Raw genomic sequence first — 22,157 nt, forward strand, 5'->3', positions numbered from 1 at the left:
AAAAAAAATAAAAATAAAAATTTAAGCAAAATGCAAATTCTAATGCATAAGATAAAAACTGAGTGGGATCATATTCAAATATGTAAATATTAGTAGTACCTTCAGGTTTCTAACCAGGTGCTTAAGGAAGCAATAATATGATACCTTGAAACCACTTTGATTTCAAGAGAATATTATTTAAAGAGTAGAACTAGGAATATTAGAATGTCCTTGTCATTTAGTGTAGTGAAAGGAGCTAGACTTTTTGGTTTACTTAATTACAGAGTCTTAGCATCAAAAATAGATTCTGTAACTTAAGAAAAAATACTCTCTTTGGTAAAATTTGATGACATTTCCGATCAGGGCCCATAAAAGCTCTTTAAAAAATAAAAAAATACTTTAAGACATAGACATAAAATTCTCAAAGAATCGTCATTTAAAAACACATGGCTTCCTTCCTTTTTCTTCATGTCAAAAAGCAGGTTATCTTTACACAGTCTCTGTAGCTCTAAGGAATTTCATTTCTGTAGCAGCTTTTGGTGCTTGGGCTGAACCACTCTTCTTTCGAAATTCTGCCGCGATTTCCTCAAAGGACTTTCCTTTGGTTTCTGGAACTTTGAAAAATGTGAACAGCGTAAAGACAAACATTGCTCCAGCAAAGATGAAAAACACATAAGGTCCACAAAAGTCCTGCAGAGAGACCAAATACAGAGTCTCAATTAGCAGCTGTCCAACCCTATCTTCAATTCAATAAATCTGCACAATGTTAGGCTGCTTACCGCAATGTATGGGAAACACAGAGCTATAAGGAAATTGCAGGTCCAGTTGGTGAATGCAGCTACTGCCATAGCAGCAGAACGCGATCCTTGACTGAAAAATTCAGCCACCATGAACCAGGGAATGGGACCTGGCCCGATTTCAAAGAAGCTGACAAAGAGGAAGACGGCTATCATGCTCACGTAACTCATCCAAGATAATTTATTCTGAGGAAAAAACAAAAAATAGGACTAGGGTCATTGGCTGCTTCTTCCTTTAGCTAAGTAGACTCTCATTGAATTTAGCAGTGACATGGCTCTTTTCCTGAAGCGTTTATGTTCAATTAAGTACAAGTTATTCTAGTTGGAGACAAGTTTATTCTAGTCTGAGTCATCCTTAAATCTCTTGAGTTCCGTTATAGGAAATCCTCTAGGTTAGAATTTTATATGACTCTTAGTCACTCTTTTCCTGTGAAAAATGCAAGGTAGGGATCCAGCGACTTTTGTTCTTATTAATACTAGGTCGCTAGACAGGATGCACGCGAAGTAGTGGTTAAGGGTGCTGGGCTAGAGAGGTCTAGACACTTGCTCAAGGTCACGCAACAGCCAAGTAGCGGAGCCAGCACTGAGGCTGACCTCAGAGTTTATGCTCTGACCATTTTGCTACACTGCCTGCCTGGGTAATACGTACAATTTACTTGCTGATATTCAGTCTTTAAACCCAAAGTTTAAACCCTTGTTCTCTTTTTCTTTACATTTCTCCCTGGTATTATATGTTGTTCCTCTGGCTTTATTTCATAAGAAATTCTCAAATGTTTTTGACATACAAAACACTTTAACGTGGAGCACAGAAGTGCTGTCATATGGTAACCAGAAATCTCAGTGCGGGCACCAAACTCACCAGTAGCACAAGTCCCACGGACATGAAGATGGCACAGAAAATCATCCCACTCATTCCGATTAGAAACAGAGAGCGTCGCCCTGCCTTCTCCACAAGGAATACCTAGGAAAGTTTTAAAATATATAGGCTTTATACTTATATAGTCTTTACTGACAAAGAGGTCATTTAAATTTATACAAAGGAAAGAGGCAGTTCTATTATTCCATTTTACAGATGTGGAACTGGGGAGGGTGTGACTCTTACCCGAGGTGGCAGAGCTGGTCTCAGTGACCAGAGGCCATCAACGAATACCTGCTTTATTTAGTCACATTGATTTGAACAGGGCATTCTAGAGAAAGAACAGGAGTGTTACCACCTCTCTATGATTATCCCTTTGGATACAATATTAAGAGGCTATACATCTTGGATCCCTTCCGGTTGATCTCCTGTATGTTTAAAATATGAAGTTTCCACACTAAAAATGACATTAATTCCTTTCTTGGTATTTATCCTAAGTTATAATCACAAGGGTCTGTATACTGCTAATGAAATCATATTGTGACTGCTCATGTGGCAACATATGAAATTTGATCATTTTACCAAAATAGACAAGTCTTCATTTTTCCGGTGTACCTAAATGTACCTGTTGCTGGGAATGAACTATCCATTTGAGAAGGTAAGACTCAAAGCAAAAGGTTAAAGTGCTTTCTTATTCTAAGCCAAGAGATATGTTATTGATTCCCTTTGGTCTGGGTACCTTCACATTAATGGTTAAAATTTACAATTAGCCAAGGCCAGAGTTATTGAATAGAGTCTTGCTTGATCCTTGGAATACTGCCAAGGTTAGTGAATCGCAAACAAAAAACTACCTGTCATAATTTCTCACTTTGGTGAGTAAATTGACTAGGCTCATAAATCTATCAGTAAACCAATAGCAATCCAGTATCTTTAGAATAGTGAGCTCTGGCTCTGAAAATATCTGAGAAATATTTCTTTTCCCCTGCAGTGAAAGCCCCTTTCATCTCAGAGGCATTTCGTATGAGAATTTCAAATCACTTCAGGATGATAAGCTAAGAGCTTGCATTTAATTACTGAGAAGGAAGTGCGAAAAACAAAGCTTTCTCAAGTTCATAAAATTTCTCTCTATATTTTGACTCTTTGATTATGACTTTCAAAGCTGACTTGATGACATCACGTCAAGCGACCAAGAAAATAAAAGCATTTCTTCAGGAATAAGAGCTTTTACCATGTCTGTTTCTTCTGCCTCAAACAATTATTACTAATAGGATAATAAACTCTAAACCTACATGCCTTGAAAATTAAGTTGAACTCCCTTTTGGAGGCCAGGTGAGCACTCAGGGAGGAGAGTGACACAGGATGAGACTTAGTTAGGGGCTGGAGATATCTGCTTGACCAAAACTCTCACCTATGTCCCAACGTGTGTCAGTTAGATCCTGGAAGCCTACTTAGAGTTTGGTGACAAGTGCATATTCTTATTTGCATATATTTTTTGAAAGAATATATGGAATTTGATAACATTGGTTAATTTGGGGGAGAGAAACTGGATGACTGAGGGGCTATCTTTTTTGTACTTTTTTTTGACTTTAAAACAACTTTTCAAAAAAATATATAATTAAAAATTTTAAATATTATTTGTAGTCCTTGAGGGTTATTTGTAATTAGACAGCTGATTAGAAATTATTTTTATTATTCCGCTTGCTCAAAAATTTTCACAGAATAAAAAGATGAACTCTATAAAGGTTTATTCAAAATAATCAAGACACTTTTCAAAATAACTCCTCCCACTTCAAAGGTGTCGGCAGAAGGGAGACAAAAATGAAATTCTGCATGTGGTAACAGAAAGAAATCTAACTATGGACAGTGAACACACAATGCAATGTATATATGACTCACTGTTGAATTGTACATGTGAAACTTACTGGATTTCGTTAACCAATGTCACCATAATAAATAAAAAAATGAAATTCTGTGAAATTCAGGCATTATTAGAGTTTGAGTTACTCGACCTCGACAACTTGAAGCTTTACATAGCAAATCCTGTTACAGATAAAATATTTTAATCATCATCTTTATATTAGAAAAATATGTTCAAGTAGGATGTGTAAAAAATATTATCTCAGGGAACAAAAGAATGCAAATAGTCCCTTGGATTACATCCCAGCACCAGACCTTCATTGATTTAGAGTAGCCTTTTGGCTTAAACTGGCATTATCTCTAAAGGCATGTCTACAAAACCATGGGTGTTCCCTTGTTATTTGTTCTTCCCTGCTTTCCAAGGTCCAACACTGTTTAATGTGGTCTGGACAAAGCTGCCTTTTGATCTAGGTGTCCAGGCTATAATTTATTGAATCAAAGGTAATAGTTAAAAGTCCATGTACAGAGAATTAAAAACAAATGACTAAAGTATATTGAGTATAGCACTGTGACCAAAATTGAAAAGCCCAAGCTGAACATCCTTCATTCTAAGATAAAAATAAGCCCAATTACCCTCGTTTTAGAGTGAGTTAAATTAGTTGGGAAGTTTTCAGGGTTTTTTTTTTTTATTTTTTTTTTTGGTTGTTGTTTGTTTACTTTAATTCTTAGAATATTTTGTTAAATATTATTATTGTCAAGATACTGAATCATTATTTAAGATATTTGGTTTTAAGAAGAGTATATAGCCTTTTCCCCTTTGTTGGAAAAAAATTTCAAAAATAAATAACATTTGACATTTCAAAAGAATAACATTTCAAAAATAACAATAACTTTTCAACTTACACATCACTTCTATTCCATACTCTCATGATATCACACACTCACATGCAGGACCAGAAGCCATGGCATTGTGAGCTACTTGGAAACTCTGCCCGATGGCCTAACAGCATAGGCATTTATAAGAGGCTTAGATACCTAATTGAGAGGACTACATTAATTTTTAAAATATTTTCCCAAAACATCAGTATAAAAAAAAAAGAATTTCAACCATGGAAAGGGAGGAATCTAGGTACAAGACCCAAAATTGATAGAACTGACAAGTTGTTGGCTAATCTCAAGGTGCTTAAGTATAGAGCAAAGGAGAAAGAATCCATATATTTACACAAGGAAAAAGTCCTGTGTCCCTATGTGAATTATTAATTTACAAATGAGTGACTAATGGCATCCGTACCAATAGAGAGAACAAGTGATAACAAGAGAACCAGAAAACCTTCTCAGTTATGCCTAACTCAATACAGGGGTTGGTTATTCACACACAGGACTCTTGCAATGACCCACTTAGTTTTATATATCCAGTATATGTGGACAATAAGTTGTTGATCACTTTTAGATCACAGAGTTGTTTTTTTTTTTTTTCTTTTTCTTTTTCTTTTTTTACTCCTATTCCTGGACTGAGGAACAAGCACAATATTTTAGGGTATTTTACTTACAGAGATAGCAGTGAAAACTGTGTTGATGGCACCAACTCCAATGGTTGCATAAACCGGTTGGCTGACTCCAGCTGTCTGAAAAATGCTGGTTGAATAGTAAAAGATCTGCAAAGTAATAACAGTTTAGCTTTAATCAAGAAGCCTAGTACTGATGGCTTTAAAGCAAGAAATATTTTAAGTTGTTTATTTTTAATTGTTTCTATGGAACCACAGTTCCTAGAACTTCCTAAAGATTTTATCTACCCATCTCTTTTCAGGGAAGGAGAAACCACAAACTTCCTTCAGTGTTTAAAGCTTCTGATGGCTTAAAAAGTTTTCCTTATATTTAGCTGAAAACTGTGCATATGAAGTTTTTTTATTAAAAAAATTTTAAACCTTTTGTTAAAACATAAAATATTTACAAAAATTACACGTATCATAAATGTCCAGCTCACTTAATTTTCACAAACTGAACACCTGTATAACCAATACCCAGATCAGGAAGTAAATCATTTTCTGCCTTCCAGAAAACCCCTAAATAAATGTCACCCTATTTTTTCAAGAAAATTCTTCTAACTTTTACCATCGTAGGTAAATTTTGCCCCATCTTATACTTGATGTAAATGAAACCACATAGTGTGTATTACTTTGTATCTGGCTGCAGTATTACTTTTGTAGAATAATCTAGGTCATGTGTTTGTAGACTAGTCATCATGATTACTATATAGTACTTTATTGTATTAATATACCACAATTTAGTTACCCATGCTACTATTAATGGGCGTTTAGGTAGTTGCCGTTTAGGGACATTATGAATAGTGCTGCTATGAACATTCTAGAACAATCCTTTCAGTGTATGTGCATGCATTTACACCTAGGAATAGGACTTCTGAACAATAGAGCATTCATATGCTCAGCTTTAATAGATACTGCCAAACAGCTTTCCAAAGAAGTTGTGTCAGTTTATACTCTTACCAGTGTGTATGAATGAGAGTTGCTATTCCTGTTACTATTACATTTAACCTAAAAATTTCCACTAATCTCAGTGGAGATGGAGAAATCTAGTATACAACCTCCCTCACAGCCTTTATTATTTAGTTATGTTTTTACTTTTATAATAGTCTTTTAGGTCATTTTGTGTACTACTGTCCTCTCTCTCTTTCCCCACATAACATGTCTTTCTGCAGATGGGGCTGAGGCAGGAAAACTGTGCAGACTGTGTTCAGTGAGGAGTGACTTACAGCATACTGCACACTATTCCATCATTTTTAGGCTGCTAACAGCTGCAAGTTCAATATTTCCTGGATACCACTAAGGCAGACACTGGAATGGAAGCTAAAGCAGTGTGGTTCAGACAGATTAAGTATTGTGCCATTAGATGTACATGCAGAGCTGAGATAGGACATAGCAGTTTGGTCTCTGAGTCCCAAAGTTATAAAGAATATTAGATAAAAATGAACATCAAGGACCCTTTAAAGGACAAAGACCACGGCAGAGCCATATTTAGCTTTTGGTGTAAGGTTCAGGGCTCCTTTTGCTTTGCCTCATAGGAATTACTTTCTTTACCTCCCCCACATCTCTGCCCATCCATCAGTCACCCCCAAAGTGTTCCTTGTGGATCTGGGATTGGCTCATGATAGAGGAAGCCCAAATCACATTTTTACCAGTAATGAAAGGGGACAAGTGATTTTCTTCATCTAGTTTCTTAACGAATGTTTGTTTTCTATTAGTAGCTATTGCCAATAAAACAATTTTAGTATGCATAATGAAAGATTTCAATTCAAAACCTAAAAGATAGCAAGTTTAATACTTAGTATGTTTTTCGATAATGTGTTTTCTACCATCCTCACTCACCAATATCAAATCAGTTCACTCTATTGTTCATTTTGTGTGCATGTGCTGTCTCCCCAAATAAACTTAAAGTTTCTTGGATTGCAGAGAACATCTTGCACCTGGCTATCTGGTATATTTCATTTAAATAGATAGAGGGAACTATGCCTAGGCTATCGTAAATCCTACATTCGATGCTCAACTCTAGAAGCCCCTTATAATTTAGTTTTCTTTGGTATAATTACTCTCCTTTTCCCTCTTTTGTATTTATTATGACTTTTGCCTTTTTACTTTCATTTTAATAGACATACAGTACCATAGAATGTTGGCATTTTTAAAAACTGTAAGCTAATTTTAGAAAGTAGATGAGGCAAAACAGAAATTAATGCTTTCTCAGTTCGTTGTAGTAAAACATGTGATGTCAACATCTTAAAATGTTTTTTAGCTGTTTAAACTTATACCCTTTTCCCACTTTATCTTAATTCACTTTGCTCTTAAGAGTTAGGAGATGTTCTTAAACTTACCCCATTGATTCCAGAAAACTGCTGAGTCAGATGCAGCAATAATGACACTAGAATAGGCTGTCGGTAGCTGGAGTTGGTGAAGAGCTGAATTATGGAGACTTTCTGTTCTCTTCTTGCTTCTTCTCTTTCGTTTCTCATCTCAGTGATGTCTTTGGTGATATCAGCACCTCCTCTGAGTCTTTTCAAGCCTGTCCCCCAAAATGATTAGGTTTATACAACTCAGGTTTAAAAATTTATTTTTATTAGGTAAATGAACAAACTGCAGTTCTGTATAGCTCTATTAATAATGTGTGAGTTGGGAAAAATTTTTTTTGTTAAATTAAATCCTGCTGTTTTATTTTTTAAAAAAGCAGAACATTTAGCTTCATCTTATGACAAAGAAAACTATGATCCTCATTATCACAGAAGCATAATGCTGGGAAGGTCTTTTAGAAGCCTGTGGTTGAATTCAGTACTCTGCATATGAGCTTTTGATTTGGGCTTGCGTGAAAGTTTATGTAGACAAAATGGCATTACAAGTCATATTAAAGTGATCTTGCGCATTCTTCTTATATGTAATCACTGACCTCATTTGGAAAGCACTGGTACCAGTTTCATGAGAAACCATTCATGCACAGTTTCTCATTAGCTGATAGTTCCAAAACAATAGACAGAAAGTACACTCACACATAGACTTACTTTGCTTTGCTTTTTCTTCCTCATCTAACTTGATGTAAAGGTATCTGGGGCTTTCGGGACAGAAGAAGAGCATCAGAGACTGAAGGACAGTTGGCACAGCGGACAGACCAAGCAGGATGTGCCACAGCTCCTGATTGCCCAGGATAAAGTCAAGGCCAACAATCTGAAAAGGCAGAGAGGAAGCATATCAACCGCACAACACTTTGGGCCTGCCTTCTGCAGTAATTTGTTGAAAAAGCATATTGATTATTTAATAGTAATCTCTGACAATTTTGATTCAAGTATGCACAAGATGAAAACTATTAATAGTGTGTCTCACCTTAACTAAATTAGGGACCATTTGTTTTACAAAGAATTCACCTAGGTTTGTTTTCATTAACTCCAATGGGACATTTAGAATGAGAACCAACCAAACTTTTAGAGAATATATTTAATATTTAAAAGACACTAAAAATCATACATAACTTTGGATCTTTATTAAAAATTTTCTTCTTAGATTATCCAGAACTTAAATAGAATGGGGTTATAGAGATAGAACAATTACTCTGATGAGAACTGGCTTTGTGATTCCTATTGCAGTAGTTTACCCTCTGGATAGCCACAGGTTTGGAGCTCCAAGGACTCCCTCTGAGACCACAGGACAGAAGGGAAAGATAGAACTAGCTGAACAAAATCTGGTCATCATTTATATATTAGAATTCCAGGTAAGATCCTCAAAACAAAGGAAACCCAGAGAGCCAAAAATGTGAAGTTTAAATCTAAACAAAAAATTTTAATTCTGGAATAGATCCAGAAGTTCAAGACTTAGCTTCCAGGTTACCTCTAGTGCCAACACCATCACAAATCCAAGGGGAAAGTGTGGAGTGGAGTAGTGATAATTTTTAGCTTTGAGCTAAAATGCCTATGCCTTTATACCAACTCCACTATCACTGGTGGAATTGGGTTTTTCAGGGTTGTTCTTTTTTTCCTGTGTTGGTTTACAGTGAGGATGGATAGTCAGGGAGGGAGAAGTTGGATAAAGTAGAAGATGGGTGAAGTAAGGGATAAGAGTTTTTACCTGACTAACAAGAATGCCTGTGACAATGGCCAGCTGGTGAAGAGTGCCAATAGCACCCCTGAGTGCGGTTGGAGCAATTTCACCAATGTATATTGGAATCAATCCTGAAATTATCCCTGCATAAAACATAAACATAAATGTTAAAGAGAATCTAGGACTATCTCAATTCAATAATGTTAATTTGGTTTAAGTACAGTCAATATTCTGATTGAGAGTCTCCTCCTGAGTCTGTTGAAAGAAAGAACCCTTGTTCCCAATCATAAACAGTTCATTCAAAAAATATTTGTTGATTAGATTCCAGATAAAGTTGTAGCTAGATATACAAATAGAAAGAAATGGTTAGTCAAGCATTTGACAATCATTCATAGTATTGTCTTATTTAGTTAAAAAAAAAATCCATGTTAGTATTGAATTTACCACATAATGCCTTTGAATGTCTTTAAAAAAGAGACTGAAGTATGCATGAATAATATTCTTAAAAAATGATAATATTCTTAATCTAGATTCATGGGATTAAAGGAAATTAGAACATGTCTTGGTCACATCTTTACTTGATCAAGGTGAGAAATAGCTTACCGAAGATCACAGTGCAACAGAGTGTTAGCACAAGAACTACAAGCCCTATATGAGTTTCCACAATGTAGAGGTGACTCAAGATCACTGTTAGAAGATGGTGATGGTGGTGAGGGGTGGTTACTGAGTTAGGTGTAAGGAGTTAAGTTGCTCAGGGGCTCTTTCCCCAATTACTCCAAACAGAGCAACCCAGCTTCTTCTTTATTCTCCCCACATAATAGGCTTCAGAAAAGATTTTATTTAAATAAAGGCTCTGGGTGCTTAAAGGAATACAAAAATTGAAAAGCACTGGGCCAATTCTGCCTTTTATAATTTTCTTAAATGTAGATGTACTCAGTCATGTTGGAATGGTAGAGTGTCCAGCCGTTTGCTGAGTGCATTAAAAAGGTCAGAGACTACCAATAAGTCAAGGCTGAATGCGGTGTTTGGCATTTTTCTTAAGAATTAAAAAATAAGATTTGTCAGAGGCTTCCTTTTAGACTGCCGGCCTGCCTGGCAAATGAAAATGGATGGTCTTTGTGTAAAATATATTTTTGGAAACTTTCAATATATGTTTTTAAAGCTTTAAATTGTTCTTAATATTTCACATGACTATTTGTGTGGTAGATATAGCATCTGAATTTCTGCTGACTCTAATGTTAGATCTATTGATCTCAAATAAGAAAAAAAAAACACCTCATTTATTAGTTCCTAGTCTAGGCTGTACTATCTTTGTGTAATATATGCTAGTATACCTCAAGAACAGAATAGTGTAGATAAGCTCACAGGTCTGAAGTCACATGAACTTGAAGTCAAATTGCATTTCCTATAATTTTTAGCAACTCTGATACTCAGAATTGGACTACGTAATTTTAAAAGCCGATTGGCGAGTACAAGTGTACTTTACTATGTTAGTGGTAGGTTGCTTCACAATATGTTGATAGCATTTCTTTTCAATTTGTATCTTTTTTAACCATGTTTTGTATCTTTTTTAACCATGTTTTAAAAAATGGGGAGAAAAGAAAGAAGAATCATGATTTGAACCTCTTTTATAGTGTCATTATGTGCAGTTTCCAGAAGAAGAAACATATCTAAGATAAGACAGAGACAGTGCCAGAATTGATTCACTATGAATCCAAAGCTCTTTCCACATGTGGGCTGAGTTTTCACTTTGATAAAGCTATTCTGACTTTCAGTTATGTGTATTAACATTGAAAACAACGAAAAGTGGAATTTAATTAATTTTAGACTTTTAAGTGATGATTGAAAATGCATAGGATTATGTTCTTTCCTGTTTGCAGGTGTGTTATAAATATTTTATATACCATTTTGTGCCCTTGCTTCTTCTCTACCTCTCCCAATGGAGATTAGTGGTTTGAATTTTTTACAATTTGGGACAATGGGTTAAAATCTCAGCCCAGAACTATTAGGGCATTGTCAATATTGAGAAGCTAAAGATTTGGCTGTTTTGGAGATTGAGTGATCCTCTTTTTGTTCAGGTGTCTGCTGAATGGTTTGAAAGGCCATTACCAAAAACTAATGGTTCTGGCAATTCAGATGTAAAGTTCATGTGAGGAGTGTTCTTCTTTAATTCAGAACTCCACTACCTGTTGCTTCTTCCCGATTCTCTCTCCCTATGGTGACTGCCACTTCAAGGCTTCACCTGGCCAGGTCTGGAATCCGACAGGGCTAGGCAGTGCAGTCTGAGAGATGGACCAGGCATCAACGTCTTTCCAGATAAGACAGAGACATAAGCAGCCAGATAAGCCAAAACAGGACGAGTCAGAGATTCTGGGTGTAGCAGTTTTCACTGTCTACTGCATGTCAGGAGTAATAATAGCTAGTATTTCTTGGCAGTCTACTGTATGTAGTTAGATTGTGTGCTGAACATTGTACATGTATTCTCACAAACACCCTTTGAGGTAGATATTATTCTCTTCATTTAATGGATAAGGATACTGAGCATTAATAATCTGTCTGAGATCATATGACTAGAAATGATGTCAATGCCGTGGATAAGAAGCTAGCTTCACAATTCCCTCATACTGGTCCCAAACTCCCTGATTCACTGCTTCAACTTTATGTTACTGTCTATCCCTTTTGCGATGCCACCTCAGGCTCAAAATGTTTCCTTCATGTTACCACATTTGCTGTTAAAATAATTTTCGGATGTGTGTGTGTGTGTGTGTGTGTGTGAATGGGTGTGAGACTTACCACAATAGAGTCCTGATATGCTTCTTCCTGCAATTATAAGAATGTGAGATGGTCCCAATTTTGAACACCCCATCAAGAGAGCTCCAGTTAATGAGAGAATGTTTGCTACCGACAGGGCTTTGATTCTGAAATTTTAAAAAGCAAGGATTAAAATTCAACATCAAAACTTGATAAAATTATTTGCTTTCAGAGTATGCTGAGATTTTTACCTAAGAGATTATTTTAATTTTGCTAAAAAGGCTAGTTTAGGAATCTTAAACCATGATTACTACTTTGATTTATCAATGTACTGAAGTATTAAAAATAAGTAGTATTTATAATGAGAGAATGTGGGTTTCATGCACCTGATCTCCACATTTTGATAGAGAGATTCAATTGTGGTGATGACTAGTTTGATTTAAGATAAAACTTCTGACACTTTTCAAACGGTTAACTGAGTTTCCTACTAGTTGATTATTTTAAAGAATAAATGTCTGGCAATAGCTAACTTTAAATCTGTAGTTGTAACCTATGACACCTTGCTTTTTTTTTTTTCCTTTTAACGGTACAGGTTTTTAGTTGTTGTAGATCATGAAAGGAGCTATTTAAATTAAATTTTTATTTTTTATGGATTATTTCGAAGTAAGTTAAAATTTACTTTAGGTTTTATCATAGAGAATTATACTTACTCTTATTTTAAAATTGTATGTCAGCATATTTTCAGAATCTATGAATTAATGTTAACCAATGTAAAATACACAAAAAGCTGACAATAGCAACAAAAAACATTTTCAGAATTAATCAAGTGAAATTTGACAACATTTTCAGATATTTACTCCTATTAAATGGGAAAGTGAGGTACACAGAAACCTTCAAAGTTCAGGAGATGATAAAGCCAATGAAAGAATCTGAGTGGACAGGTATGGAAATGTTTGTGCCACAAAAAAATGTAATCTTGTTATGTTCTATTTCAATGTTTCAAACTTTAATAGCTGAACTTTTTTTACACAAATATATTTAACACCAAACAAATTTTTTTTCTGAGAGTAAAACTATCTAATCTCAAACTGCAATGATTGCCCAACAACCATGTGATGAGCTCAATAAAACCCCCAAGACTCTACATCTTAATCCTCAGACCCTGAGAATACATTACCTTGTATGGCAAAAGGGATTTTTCAGATGTAATTAAAGATTTTGAGTTGAAGAGATTATCTTGGATTATCTGGGTGGACCCAATGCTATAATCACAAGTATCCTCGCAATAAGAGGGCAGAAGGGAAGGCGGTGTGATGAGAGAAGTAGAGATTGGAATGATGTGCTTTGAAGATGTGGAGGAAGAGCCAAGGAATGTAGATGGCCCCTGGAAGTGGGAGAGGGCAAGGAAAAGGATTCATCCCTTGGAATCTCCAAGAGGGACCGACCCTGTTGACATCTTGACTTCAGCCAAGTGAAATTGAATTTGGGCTCCTAACCTCCAAAACTAATAAGAAAATAAATTTGTGTTGTTTTAAGGCATTAAGTTGTGGTAATTCATTAGAGCAGTAATAGGAAACTAATATATGGAAAGTTTTAACTACACAAAGGCAGGGGAAACAGCATGATTTAGAGTTGGCCAGCTTCAGAGCTGTAGAGTAGAAAAAGAAAGGGATGTTTCTCGGTGAAGTGCTTTTTCTTTACACAAGGACAGAGGACAGGCAAATCCAAAAATTTACCTTAAGAAACTGTTACTAGGCTAGTTAATAGTATATTCTATTGGTGGGATGTGGGGGAGATTTAAAAAATCTTAAAAGAGATAGCCTGAAAGTATTTTTGATGCCAGATTGCTCTAAAGTTTTTCTTTCTTACCGCCGAGGGATGCTGGAGCACTTTATACAACCTAAAGGGTTTGTAACTTCTGCTCAAATGTGAGAAATGCCCAAGAATAAACAATCTAAAAATATTTGAAATTGTAGAATCAAGGAGAAGGAAATATATTTCTAAGTACATTTCTCTAAATCTTGTTTTAAATACTCTCGTTAGCATAGGCTTCATCATTGTTGTCATCATTAAAGGCTGCACTTGCTGCCTTACTCTTCACCAGACATTGTTCTAAACTCTTTATATTTCCTCTCATTTAATCTGCACAATGATACCACGGAGGTAGGTATTATTTTTTTTCCACATTGCAGATGGGAGGAAAACATTTTAGAGAACCTAAGTAATGTTCTCATTTTCACGCAGCTACTAAGTAGCAGAACTGGGGACTTGATCTGTGTGAAACCAAAGGTTAATGCTTCATTGTAGTGAGTTCCATTTTTGATACAAAGGAAGAAAGCATTCCACAGCAAGTTTTGCATGCCTCCCTTGACTGTGGCTGTGTGGGTTGCACACACCATGGTTTCCTCCATCATACTCATAAAATCGAAAGTGCACACATAGCCTCTAGAAAACTCAAGTCTAAAAATAGTAGCCACAGACATCTATTAACTATTATACAACTCATGGACATGGACAATAGACTAGTGGTTACCAGAGGGTAGGGGAAGAGAGGGGAGGAGGGAGGTAGATGGGATAAAAGGGGTCAAATATGTGGTGACAGAAAAAAATCTAACTATGGGTGGTGAACACCTTATCTGTCCCTTTAAGTTGTGATTATATTATGTTCATTTATGTATACTGTGAGTTGTATAGATAGGCTGTTGGATAATCTAGGAAGACTAGAGTCAGTATGTATGTATTTTTGCATCTATGTATGTGTGTATATATATGTATATAGATATATATATGCCTTACTGATGAATTGTACACCTGAAACTTACTGGATTTCATTAACCAATGTCACCATAATAAAAATAAATTTTAAAAAAAGGAAGGAAGGACTTTTTTAAAGCAGTAATGGAAAATTACATTTTTATTTATTTACTTTTAACTTGTAATGACCCTGACAATTAAAAAAATCTTGTCATTTTTCAGTGAATCTGCCTAGAAAAATAGTTTTATGGGAAACACTATACTCTTTTATCCTACTTTGGAAGTTAAAATTATTAATTTTTATGGCTGATTTTCAAGGAGGATCATTTTTCCACTGAGAGTTGGAAAAAGACTCACTTTTAATTACCATCAGTCATTTGGTAATGACCATAAATGGTCATTCGACATTGTTTTGGAGTACCATGGCCAATGCTAAATCCTAAGACTTGGGAGAACATGCATCCTACTTCCATAACTAGGACACTAATTACATGTTTTAAGGTAAGTCTGGACCTCTCAGAATTTTGTGCCTAAATGAGGGACATCAAGAGCTTAAATTGTTTCTTCAGGGTTGGGAATAAGTATAAAACATTAGTAGCTGTTAAAAAATTGCTTTGTCTATATTTTAAATTTTAATTTTGCTTAATTTTATTTATTTTAGAAAAAATAATCTAGAAACCTTTTCAATTTTTTAAACTAATTTGGTGCAAATTAAAATGATTTTTAATTTTTTTTACGATTAAAGTTAATTTATTAACTCTGCAATGTGTGGATTCTAATTAAAGTTCAACTAAACACCAGCAAGTTGATAAAAATATGAGGCACTGACCATTTTCTTTATGGTAGAGGAAAATCCCTTTCAAATAAGGACAAGAATAAAACTTGGTTACCACACTACCTATTACTTAAGAAAACTTCTTACAGTTGTATTATATAAAAACTCCAGCACAAGAGAAAAAAGTTATCAGAATTTTAATAATCAGAGAGATTAAATTATAAAGTAGGAATTTAAAAATTTCAATAAATTGTAATCCAAAATTACTAAGACAGTTATAGCTTAGCTGTATCATTTACTTTTTAATTTTTTTTGCATTTTCTAAATGTTCCATATTTGCATTTTTATTTTCATAATCAGAAAAAGGGTAACTAATAAAAGATGGACCCAAAGAACAGAAAGTAAATATAAAGAAATAATTACTTTACTTTTCTAATTTAATTTCCTTTCTCTCTCTATGGAGAGTGGGGGGATCCTAAGGGCTTTAGTATGTCACATGACTGAAATTTGAGTGTAAAGGAATTCCACTGATATTTTTAATCTAGAACACCTAACAGGAACCAGAGTAGAGAAATGAAGATACCACTGGCTTCATCTCTGGCTGGTGCTTCGAGACAGCAGTAGCAGCGACTAGAAACCCCATGCCAGATACACTGAGCAATTGGGAATTGGGAATTGGGAATATTGACTTAACCTTAGGACTTGACTGATCCAAATGCCAAATTTTAATTTGAAGATAGAAAAGTGTATGTCTGAGAAATGGAGCGATTTGGTGAAACAAACAATAGACTCCCAGGTTAAAAATTTCACTCTTGGCCTTTCCATTCAGCACTTGTCTTAATTATTTCTGCAGTGGTTTCTTAATATGTTTTATAACTTACAAAGCCAGAGACTCAAAGCAATTATCTATAAATTACACCAAACTCACTTTTTCTGTAAAAGCCTCCACAATTAAGCATATTGATCCAAAAGCTTTTTCCATTATTTGGTTCAACAATGACCTAACTCATAGGTCATGAGTTGAAAAATCAACTGTAAAACTACTCCACAAAAAGAAAGATGATTTCTTTCTAAACAAATTCTAACAAACCCTAAATACTAAAGTTTCTGTTTGTGTTTATTTATGAAATTTGCCTACCTTCCAAGCTGGTCCCCAAGCCACCCACCAAAGAATGATGCGATCATTCCACCAATTGCAAAGCTGGACACAGACAGGGACCAGAACATGGTGACGAGGCCAGCAGATGCCGTAGTCTCTTCCTCAGCCTCAGGGATTAGTGTTGGATTCCTTAGGTATGGGGCTGTGGGCAGTTCTTGTGTACTAGCATAGTTGTCGATAGCGTTTTGGTCATCCAGTGGAACACCCAAAACATGTCTATAATGGGATATTATTACCTAAGGAAATAAAATAAAGAAAAATAGCTCCAGTATTTCAAACATTCCATAAGTTTTTATTTGCTTTTTCCTTTAAAATGTTAGGTTTTTAAACAGGATGATCCCAATTATGTGTGTTATACATGTACAAACATATATAGATTTATTTACAGTTGACCATGTCTTATAAAACAGAGGTCACAAATTCCAGTGCCAACAGGAACCAGGCAGGAACAAATAAGTGAAGAAGTAAGAGGAACCTTGATGATGAGAGGACCGAACTACTTTACTACTGATGATGTAATAGTGAGTAGGCAGGATTATGGCACTCAAGAACATTTGCACCATCTGAAGGAGGAAACTGCAAATGTGAGACTAGTGTTGATGACCTTTAATTTTTAAAGAGAAGTCAGATTTCTGAGTTTTTATGTACAATTTTTCAAGTTTTAAATGTTGTCAATTATTTAAATTGAACATATTCTGCAGGCTAAAAAGATACATATACACACCAGTGTTACTCCTGCACAGCAGAATTTAAATTGACTTATGTAAATATTTTAATGGAAATATAAAAGTGGATATAAGAAAAAAATTGGAAAAGATAAGATGAGGCTGAAAATAAAGTTTGTATACAAAATTCAAACACTAGATGCTGTATCCTTGCTGGAAATGAGCTATAAATTTAGCAATAAACTTCCTGACAGCCGGTGCAAAGAGAGGAAAACAATCATGTATATTGATGAATTCCAAAGATAAAAAAATTTAGTGGCCCTAAGAAAGTATTGAGATCTGAAGGAAGTTTCTCCTATGGGTCCTCACAGAGTTCAGTGTGTAATAGAATGAACAATATTCAAAACTAAATTTTATAGAGCCATATTTTATAGTGTTTTAGAGTGTTTCTGTAGAGGCAAACATCATATGAGAGTATAGTTGAGTAAAGAAAGACACATCCTTCAGGCTATCTTCCTTCTATGTATAGTCTCAATGATGATTTAGTCACTATTTTTCAGTGAGCTGGGAGGACCTCTGACAAGGACCTGGAAGGCAGCTGCCAGTCATGGTCAAAGTCCTATGTAGCAGCCAGCTGAGTGAGAAAAATAATTGACATCCTCTTATGATAAAAGAAGTCTGACCCAAGACATTTGCCTCATTAGGAGTTCACTCTGTATGAATAATATTGCATAGAGAAATGGCTGTAAAGAAAAATCCAAAATGTTCTCAGCAGTTTGCTCTATGTGATAGAATAATTACAGGTGATTTTTTTCTATTACTCTCTGCAACAGGCATGTGTAGTTTTCATAAGCATAAAAAAGTGTGATTTAAAAATATCCTAAAACAATTCCAAATGCCATGCCACTAATAAAAACAGATGGGCCTGAATATACTTCTCACATAGTAGTGTTTAAGCAGCTCTTTAAACACAGAAGGAAGAGGCTATAGAAAGGGCGCTAAGCTGGATGCCAGAGTGTATGTGTGTATGTGTTGCGGGGGTGTGGTGTCTCTGATTAAGGTCTGGGTCTAGGATTGTGATTGAAAGAAGGGAAACCTTAGATTTCCTCTAAGACTCGATAGGATGGTTTAAATAAGAATTTCGAAAGGTTTTTCCACAAAAAGAGAAGAGACAATACCAATTATGGTGATATTGAGCCAAAATTCAGGAAACTTGCTAAATTGGCACATGTTATCACCCACAGGAAAAAGATCTGACCTCAGTGTTATTCCCTAAATCTTTCAACCGCAGCAGATCCTGCCACACTTATGATGATATGTGGCACCTAACCAGAGCACATCTTTTGACCGAAGGAGAAACTCTTTTCAGATGATGGACTGACTGGCCAGCACTCATTTCATACATTCATATCCTGCAATATCTTACATTTTCCTTGGAGTTGTAAGAGAAGCAGATAAAACATTATTGCTTCATAGAGGGCACCCAACAAATGTTTGTACTTTCACCTTATGCTATCCTTCCCCCAGCTTGTTCTCTCTCTCTCTCTCTTCCTATCTCTCTCTCTCCTCATCTCTCTCTTCTCCTTTCATTCACTTAACACTTTATTGAATACTTTTTTCATACCAATCATTGTGCTTGGCACTGGTGGTAGGAAGAGGAACAAGACATCAAGGTTGTTCTAAGTGACCTGACAGTCTGAATTAGGGCAGAGGAAGTGAAGTCCTTGGTTTCACTAGTTACAGGCTGTGGGAGCTAAGAAAAATCATATCTCTCTCCTCTTCATTTGATACCAGAGTAGTGATGCAGAAAATGAATGAGAAAATTGATAGCAATTATTCTATCATTTAAAAAATACCCATCCAAATAGTCATCATGAAGAAAATCCAAATTTTGTTGGACTTCTTGACTATTATTTTAAAGTTTTGTATTATTTTACATTGAATCACCTATGGGAGACATGAATGCAGGGAAGGAGTAGAATCTTTTTAGTCTTAGTGCTCCTAAAGGTTTTAATCTAGCCTAGAAATGGACATAATAAGATTGTTGGGAGGGGCAGACTTGTGAGGGCATATGTTAAAGTGCCTGATGCACAGTGCTCAATAAATGTTTCTACACGAAATAAAACATATCCTTCTATAGTTTCTTCTCATTCCCTGGAATTTTCATTCATATATGGCTGAGAGTTCTGAATGAATGCTGCATTATTGCTCTTAAACTTAAAAAAAAAAATCCTTAGGCACGTGATATTCTGACTAAAGATTTCCGTGAGCTCAGCAAACAGGAGAGTCAAAGATCGAGAATTATTTATTGCCCCTTTTTTTTTCTATGAGGATTATTAAGTGAGGAGGCAAAGCCAAGTTATCAGCTCTTTAACTACGTATATGGTACCTGACTGAAGGCTGGGATTACTCTGTGTTCCCCACATGAGCACACCTTATTTCTCCGTATGAGGAACAGATATCTTTCTTTCTTTGACAGGAATTGACAAAAAGGGATTTGAATTGTGCATGTTTCACTTGCCTGTTGAGGGGCATTGATCACACCAATGTCATATCCAAACTTGAAGGAACTAAGCACAGCAGTGAGGATAGCGAAAACTAAGGTCCTGGTGACCTGTGGGAAATGAAACACAGGGCCAGAAAACATCAGGCAGGTTCAGTTACCCATCATCTCATCAGTCTGCAGCTTGGACTTCTGACAGGCTTCACAAGCTGGTTCTTGTCCCTTGATACTCACTGTGTGCTTTGTGTTCCTGGCAGTGGCATTCATACTGGAATGTGAGAGCCATTCATTATTTCCCTTACACTGCTGAAGCTTCTTCCAGGGGAGAAACCAAAAATCCTTTTACACACACACACACACACACACACACACACACACACACACACACAGAGACAGACATTTCAGATTCAAAATCAGGATTGAAAACTAGAATTTTTGCTGACCAAAGGAAACTGCTAAGATAAAAACGGTCATGTATATCATTGAGAGAAGTAAAATAAGAGATGAGGAACTCCTGGACATTATTATGGTTCAAAAATAGCTCCAAACTCATACAAGAGGCATCAATCAGCCTTTGTCACGATTCACATCAACAGTTAGGTAATGCTTTTCATTATTTGCACCTAGTTGAACCTAGAGTTGTGACTAAAGGGATACTATTTCCCCCCAACTCCCTGTAGCTACAAAAGCAAATGAAAAAGTGATGTAGAAAGGAGCAGAGCATTCTTCCCCTTCAACTCATAATCACATGTCTAGCCATCTTAGAAAAATCGTATCATGCTACAAAGTCACATATAAGGATTTTTGATGCAGCATTTTGTGTATGATGGCAAAAAGTGTAGAAAGAACCTAATGTCATTCAATGGGAATTGGCCAATAGATTCAAACACATCATTATACATACATCAGATACATACAACATGCTATACAGTAGTTTAAAAGAATAATGTGATTGTGTACTGACTTATTGTTAAGTGACAAAGGAAATTGTGTAATTTTTTAAAAAGGCTTAAATCCGAGTATGTTGTATGTAATTCATAGAACATTTTTCTCAAAAAACAAATAGTAGGAGGAGGATGTTTAAGGAAGAATGTGACATTGGAAAAGAGGGATAAAGAAATATTCTTTCTTTTATTTACATTATTAAACATTTTATAAGAAAACTATTTCATATATAATTACATAATTTAAAAATTTTTAAATAAATGATGTGAAATATAGTAGGAACTTTGTTGAATGGATTCCAGTTCTCATTCTGATATTTAGTGGGTGTGTGATGCAAGCCACTTCCCCTACAGGATCTTCAGTTTTTCTCTAAATTGGGGGATAATTATAAATCCTCCTATTCAGCATAAAAATAGCTAATTAACCAGTATCCTTTATTCCCCAGTCAAGCAGAAGATCAGATATTTCACAGTGTCATCAACAAAAGACTATCACAGAACCATCCTGAGAGCCTTTGAAGTTATCATCTAATGGTTCTAAAGCCAGACCCTACTTAGAGAGCTTATTACATGTATAGCTTCTTGGGACTCTCGCCACAGACCTGCTACTGAACTGGAATCTCTAAGGGTGACAATTGGGAACCTGGAGGTTTGCGCCTTCTCTCTCCACTAATTCAGAATTAATTGCCAGTGACACTTACGTAGAACTTTCCTCCCAACAACATCCTTCTCTGAAAGAAAGGATTTCAAAGCTTACCCAAAAGATATGATCCTATGGTGTATATATATATATGTATATATATCTTCCAAAAGAAGCATATATAATATACATTATACATTTATTAGGTATAAATCATATATACATATATGATTATTTATAAATAAGCATTATTAAATAAGCATTAATAAAATAATTATAAATAAAATTTAAAAGCATATTATATGTAAAATGTGCATATACACACAAGCACACACACAATATGGTATATGGTGAATGGGATTACAAGAGATTTTGAAATGGTGTCTGGATAAAATGTAACTAGACATCTAAAACTCAGTGGCTCAGGCATCCATAGTTAAGATGGGTTCCATTTGCTTGGTTGTTTCTCCTTAAATACTTTTTCCCCTTCAGCTATTTCCAAGGACAGGGAATTCCATCCTATTTGCTGATAGTAACCCTCATTAGCAATGCAGGGACCAGGAGATGCCTTGAGAGGGCTTTAGCTCAATTCCCTGATAATCTCAATCACTAGAATCTGGACAATCTGATGTTAGGTTCAATGCAAACACAGCTTCAAGGCCTAATACTGAATAAACTTACTACATGCCTGTTCACTGCTATAAGTGTATTATCCCACTGACCTATTTTAGTTTTTTCTTTCTGCCGTTTCAAATAACCACCAAAGCAGTGGCCTAAATGACACAAATTTATTCTTTTACCATTTTTTTAGGTCAGAAATCTGGTGTGAGTCTCACCAGACTAAAATTAAGGTGTTTTAATGCTGTGTTTCTTTCTGGAGGCTGTA

The 22,157-nt window shown here is 35.4% G+C and overlaps 1 protein-coding gene across 2 annotated transcripts in view; it reads right to left on the minus strand.

Annotated features, from left to right (window-relative positions):
- Positions 1–218: 218 nt before the first annotated feature.
- Positions 219–22,157, minus strand: part of SLC2A2 (solute carrier family 2 member 2) — a 24,870-nt gene continuing 2,931 nt past the window's right edge. The window contains exons 2-11 of one of the 2 annotated variants that reach the window (XM_006910832.2): positions 19,706–19,798; positions 16,499–16,755; positions 11,874–11,998; positions 9,108–9,223; positions 8,051–8,213; positions 7,373–7,560; positions 5,040–5,144; positions 1,636–1,737; positions 759–962; positions 219–669 (exon numbers count right to left, since the gene is read on the minus strand). In XM_006910832.2, the coding sequence (XP_006910894.1) occupies positions 469–669; positions 759–962; positions 1,636–1,737; positions 5,040–5,144; positions 7,373–7,560; positions 8,051–8,213; positions 9,108–9,223; positions 11,874–11,998; positions 16,499–16,587 (1,293 nt within the window). In that variant the 5' untranslated portion in view covers positions 16,588–16,755; positions 19,706–19,798 and the 3' untranslated portion in view covers positions 219–468. The remainder of the gene's footprint in view (positions 670–758; positions 963–1,635; positions 1,738–5,039; positions 5,145–7,372; positions 7,561–8,050; positions 8,214–9,107; positions 9,224–11,873; positions 11,999–16,498; positions 16,756–19,705; positions 19,799–22,157) is intronic. The other variant, XM_006910833.2, reaches the window with a different exon arrangement.

This window comes from Pteropus alecto, unplaced genomic scaffold (genome assembly GCF_000325575.1).
Source record: "Pteropus alecto unplaced genomic scaffold, ASM32557v1 scaffold33, whole genome shotgun sequence".
In the NCBI taxonomy this organism is placed as follows: Eukaryota; Metazoa; Chordata; class Mammalia; order Chiroptera; family Pteropodidae; genus Pteropus; species Pteropus alecto.